Below are 6,175 nucleotides of genomic sequence, written 5' to 3'. Positions count from 1 at the left end.
CACATACACACACACTCTCTCTCTCTCTCTCTCCCTTTCTCTCTCTCTCAGTCTGGAACAAACCCACAAACAATCAAACAAACAACGAAATGCATCATAGTCGTATGTTTCAAAGTTTTATTGTATACCCGTACCGTCATCATTCGGGAATCCATCACATCACATATCACAAAACAATAACTGTAAGTGTGGCACACATTCATAATTTTTATCACAAAATTAACGTTTTCCCATTCATATAGCCTCACAAAGCCACAGGTAACAGAAGAATTACAACAGCAATGCCTTGTGTTCGTTATAGCGGATAACCAGCTGTATAATGGCATGCAATTTAAACCGCATTCTACTAACCACCCACAAGCTGAAAACTGTAAAATGAAATTGTTTCATGTATTGCTGCAAACTTGAAGTTACACTAGTTTGGGCGGCGCTTAGAACTATCCCAACCGGAAGAATAAGGACAACTGGATACTAAGTTTCTTTTTCTGACTGACTTGACTATTTGATTTTTACGTTCTCTTAGGACCCATTGGCCTATCTTGGGACAGGTTCTTTTTCTTCTTCTGAATGTTGTTGTTCGGGGTTTGAAAAGTGAGATTGTTCCAAATAGAAAAAAGACCCATCCTGCAAACCCGTCAAAAAAAAAAAAAAAAAAAAAAAAAAAGGAGAAAAAAAAGGCATACTTAAATTTTAACAATGAAAACTGAGGTGACGAACCATCCCAGATTATGAACAAACATTCGACTCGTGCGCCCTCTTTTATTAAGAAGTAGAGACTTAACCCCCTTCGTGTGTACACGCAATTCACAAGACCAAGTGCGCACGGAAAAGATCCTGTAATCCATGTCAGAGTTCGGTGGGTTATAGAAACACGAAAATATCCAGCATGCCTCCCCCGAAATCGGCGTATGCTGCCTGAATGGCGGGGTAAAAACGGTCATACACGTAACAATCTACTCGTGCTAAAGACAGGGGTGAACGTGGGAGTCTAAGCCCGTGAACAAAGAAAGAAAGAATTAAGAAGTGTGCAACACAGATTCAGTACAAAACTGAGATTGAGAGTATTCCATTTCAGTGGCAAAGGTTGACGAAGCAATACGAATGACGGACGATATAAACTGCTGAGATCAAGATTTGTAACAATGACAACGATGAAAGAACAACATAAAAAAGATCGATAACGAATGGTGACATATACACGACAAATCAACGTTAAGATGATTATGACTCACTGCACATTTTGACCTGATAACTAGGTCACGCCTGCATGTTCCTTATGTGAAAATTAAGTGCAGTTGATAACGTTATAATCTTGCAACCTTTGCTTAGTACAGTGCATGTAGTCTTAAGTTCGTTGACAAAACTGGGATGTCAAACCGGCTCTTACTGGAAAGAGTCGGTTGTTATCTTTTGCTGAATTTGTTGCAACAGTCGTCACGTTTTATGCTTTATCGCGTGAACATTATCATGACTTAAACTCGTGGATGGCGATGACCTCGGTTGGGGGGGGGGGGGGGGGGGGCGGGGGGGAGGGAGAGAGAGAGAGAGAGAGAGAGAGAGAGAGAGAGAGAGAGAGAGAGAGAGAGAGAGAGAGAGAGAGAGAGAGAGAGAGAGAGAGAGAGAGAGACGATGTTACTGGCCACATATTATTGTCTCAGTACATGTCATGCCATGTATAAATTGCTTCTGCGTGACTTTAAATTGATGGAAAAAAAATGTGTTTTTGTTTTTGTATTTGGCTAATCACTCTTCAACCCCCCCCCCCCCCCCCCCAAGCCCACCCTCGTTGATCTTCTAAATTGACCGTGGTAATTAATTAACCATCTCGTGAGAGATTTCTCTCGCTGTTGTAGAACATTTGTCTGTCACTAACATGCAAATGTGAACAACTCTTCTAAGTATGGGGAAATTGGACGGTTTTTGATTGCGAATGGAAACTAAAACCGAGGAATGATTGACAACAATAATACTCACAAAACACATACAAACACTGACACCAGACAAAAAAAGATAACGATAGAAAACTGACAACGATATTTTTGGCATCGGACAGTTGTAACTGTAAAAGTAGACATGTCTTTCTGAAGTATGCTTCTAAAAAAAACAAAAACATTTTAGAAGCTTTAAAAAGAAGATTTCACTTAGCGACGACCACTTAAAAAAAAATTAAAAAAATAAAAATAAAAAACATACAGCAGCCAGTGCAATTCGTGCAGCCGATCGCACGGACGAGTTATTTTGGGGAGAAAATCGGTGACTCATCACTTGCCAAACAGTGGCAGTGAGTGTCTGACAGTGACGGACAGTAAGAAGCTATTGTCTTCACAATGAGTCCATAAGGTCATCTCTTGTAAACGAACCTCGCCTTTCCATCCCCGAAAATAACCCTCACTATACTGGCGTGTGTGTGAAGAAAGAACTTTGGCAACATCTATACGCTGTTAAGACAATGGCTACTCTACTGCGATGACGAAAATACTACGGGGAATTCCGTTTCTTTCTCTCTCACACGCAAATACTGTGACCTTTTGCGGCAATGTCCAGTTGTCATTGAAACAAGGAGAGAACACCCTCTCCTGTCAAACATGCAGGTTACCCAGAGTGACCCGTTCACAGCGAGGTCCCGCTGTCATTCATACACGGAGGATCTTCTACGCACCAGATACCCCTCCCTCCCCCCCCCCCCCGCCCCTCTCTCTCTTGTCAAACTGGACATTTCTTAGTCATCAGTCCGGCTTCCATTCACACATAGGATCTTCTCTCCGACACACCCTCATCCCTCCCCCCCTCCCCCCCCCCCTCACTCTCTCTCTCTCTCTCTCTCTCTCACTCTCTCTCTCTCTCTCTCTCTCTCTCACTCTCTCTCTCTCGTGCCCTTGTTGAAGTGGACATATGCTGGTCAACAGTTCAAACTGTCAAAATGTGTTAATGACGACGAACAGGATACATATGACGTCAAACCAACAGAACCAATGACCACGAAGACGATTTGCGTGAACAGGAATGAACGAGGATGTTGTCCAAATGCGCAAGGATTATTTTCTTCCAACGGCTCGGAGTTATTTGACCACAACATACAGACACTTATGTAAAGCGCGCGGATTTAGCTTCCAGAAGTGAAGCTTTAGTCAAAACACTCACAGAGTTGGTCCAAAGGTGCGCAGGTTAAGTCCTAACGTGCAAAAGTTAAGTTTTGTCCAAGCACCCTAGAATTTAGTCCCAGATGTGTTCTCAAACATGCCAGCTCCCCTGAAGACTAGAAGCCTCAAACAGTGTCCAAACACTCTGAAGATGTTAAGTCTCAAACAGTGTCCAAGCGTCACATTATTTAGTGCACAGATTTGTTCTTCAAACAAGCGTATTCCAGTCCAACTCTGCAAAGACTTGGTCTGATGTTTGAGGCATGCGAGATCCAAATTCTCACTCCACAGGAACTAAGTGCGAAGATTAAAGTCTCACACAGGCCCATCCCAGCCCGGCTGTGTTTACAACTAGACATAAGTCTGAAGAGAGTTTCACAAACAAGAGTTTTCAGATCCAACTCAAAACAGACAAAGTTGGACGATTAGAGTTTCAAACAGGCGCGTTCCGTACCAAATGCCGAGAGTTGGTGGCTGTGATCCGTAGATTAGTCCGGCTCAGAACAAGCGAATTCCACTGGAAAGCGCAGCGGCGTGGCTGTGTTCTTCACACGGATCTACGATGACAAGCTCAAGCAGCACTGGAAAAAGCCACAGTGAAAGGTGCAGCAAGCAGAACTATGGCCATCACGGGTGACCAGTGCTCAAAATGGATTTCAGGAGAAAAATTCATTCCAACGATGTTTTTGAGTAAACGTCTTCAGCCAAGACCACAGACAACCTCCTCTTCTTCCTCTTCCTCTTCAATAGATTCCTGCAGCGTTGGCATAATGGGACTACGGGGGATGACGGGACTGAGGGAGGGGGAGATGGAGCCAGGACACGGGCAGAGAGTTCCTTGGAAAGCCTTCACCCATCCCTCCAGACCGCCAGGGTCTCTGCTGCTGACTTCAAAGTAGATCACCTGCCCCTCTCCTCCTCCCATCTCCACGCGGAATTTGCTGTCGGGGGACTCGGGAACTGAAGAAACGCAAGGTCTGCAGTTGCACGTGCGGAGGTTCAGGTAGGTGGCCGGGGCGCGAAGACTCGCCGTCACCACCGCGTAGTGTCCGTAGCAAGATCGGTACACCTTCACGTGCACAGGGTAGCGCGCGCATCGCTTAGGCTTGCACGTGCTCTTCGCGTTCTCGGTCACGGAGCTGAGGAGGTAGAGGTCACCGGACTTGAGCTCCGTGCCGGGGTCGGCCTCCTGGTCCGGCATCCATTGCTTGGTGGTCGACATGGTTCTCAGGCCTGTCAGCTGCTTCATGGTTCTGTGTGGAGAGTTGGTGGTGGTGAGGGTAGCGGTGGTGATGATGTTCGTTGTGGTGACTTGAGTTTTCTAGTCTTTTAACCTGCAACACAGAATGATAAGCAGGGCTGATTAGAAGCGTGTGCATGTACATGAGGTAAAAAAGCTGATTATATTCCTTATTTCATTGGTATGTGTCTGCCCACTTCAAATATCACCAACTGACTCGGCAAGCTGGTAAAATGTATTGGTGTGTTTATAACTAAACGTTCCAAACAACTATGTTCTTTCTTGTGTTTTGACTGTTTTTAATGACAAACACATGAGAAACACATACACATCCGCACCCACACGCAAAGACAAGACAGACAGACAGACAGACAAACAGACAGACAGACAGACAGACACAACAGAGTGTTTTGAGAAAACATGTAATAACCAGACCCTGAAAGTGAATAGACCCCAAGGTCTTGTTATTCCCAAATCAGAAAATCAGTGCGCACAAACAAGCAACAACAACCACCACTACCACCACCACCATCACTGCGCTGAACACGACTGAGATTCTGCGGCTTCTTGTTATTTTCCTCAAACGACCTTGACTCGGTTCTACTTCAAAAGCAATTACGCACCACAGAACTGAAAAAATGCAACGGCCGGATCCGCACACAAACAAACCAGGCAGTACCGGATAGGCATTAGCCTATAAATATATACATCCGTGTCAAATTCTGTTTGCACCATGTCACGCGATACGAGATCACAAAGTACAATTTTGAAATATAACGGTACCCCCCCCCCCCCCCCCCCGTTTAAGACCCCCCCCCCCAAAAAAAAAAAAAAAAAATTCTAATGAAAAATTCGGTCTTCAAACTGGAGTAAACGTACAGAGGCTATGCACGGAAAGAGTCTTAAAGAGGGGGAAGGGGGTGTTTCTGGAATTGGGGGGGGGGGGGTGTCTTGAAAGGTGGTTCTACTGCATAATGCGGGTTTTTCATTTCAGGCCTGACTCAGCTGTGGCACTTGTATGCTGCACTATAAAGGACTGACCTTATTCGAAGCTATTTTTAAGAATTGTGATCACGCTCGTAAGATTATGTCTCGCTGGCTTTGCTAGTCAGACAGTATCACATGACCAATGTTAACGGTACACATGACCAATGTTAACGGTACACATGACCAATGTTAACGGTACACATGACCAATGTTAACGGTACACGTGACCAATGTTAACTACACATGACCAATGTTAACGGTACACATGACCAATGTTAACGGTACACGTGCATGCCTTGCACTTGCAAGGAAATTTCGTCTCCCGTTCAGATTCGTCATTGCCAGAAAACCTTCCATCATTTTTTTCTTACTTTTTTTGCTAGCTTGTTTGTTAGTTTGGTTGTTTGTTCGCTTGTTTTTCAAACATTATAGAACTAAAATCCGTAAACGTATTTATGATCAAAACAGCACGCTTGAAAGTTTTTTACTTTTGGGATCCAACTGGTGATAACATCCTTTTCTGGCATTATACAATTCTCAACAAATTTGTGGTTAAACAAAGAAGCTTTTTTTACAAAATCTGACTCAAACAACTTTAATAATCAGTCTTACCATAAGCGATAATTCGTACCGTCTTATCTCGTTCTTGTATTGGTGAGTACAGTATTCCTTTGTTTTTTTTAACTTTGTTCATCTTACCACAGTCACTTCGTTGTTTAGATTTAGTCTTACCACTGTCGGATGGTGCTCAAATCTCACGTGTTCCACCTCAAGTGTTGGCAATATATATACCCACAGTGACGAATTA

At 44.0% G+C, this 6,175-nt stretch overlaps 1 protein-coding gene across 2 annotated transcripts in view; it reads right to left on the bottom strand.

Moving 5' to 3' along the window:
- Nucleotides 1-103: 103 nt before the first annotated feature.
- Nucleotides 104-6,175, bottom strand: part of LOC138954749 (uncharacterized) — a 7,378-nt gene continuing 1,306 nt past the window's right edge. The window contains exons 1-2 of one of the 2 annotated variants that reach the window (XM_070326519.1): nucleotides 4,816-4,928; nucleotides 104-4,474 (exon numbers count right to left, since the gene is read on the bottom strand). In XM_070326519.1, the coding sequence (XP_070182620.1) occupies nucleotides 3,841-4,389 (549 nt within the window). In that variant the 5' untranslated portion in view covers nucleotides 4,390-4,474; nucleotides 4,816-4,928 and the 3' untranslated portion in view covers nucleotides 104-3,840. Of the gene's footprint in view, nucleotides 4,475-4,815; nucleotides 4,929-6,175 lie in introns of those variants that run through there. The other variant, XM_070326518.1, reaches the window with a different exon arrangement.

This window comes from Littorina saxatilis, unplaced genomic scaffold, assembly GCF_037325665.1.
Source record: "Littorina saxatilis isolate snail1 unplaced genomic scaffold, US_GU_Lsax_2.0 scaffold_3040, whole genome shotgun sequence".
Taxonomy (NCBI): Eukaryota; Metazoa; Mollusca; class Gastropoda; order Littorinimorpha; family Littorinidae; genus Littorina; species Littorina saxatilis.
The sequence above is the reverse complement of the archived record's forward strand: the minus strand, read 5'-3'. Positions and strand labels throughout refer to the sequence as shown.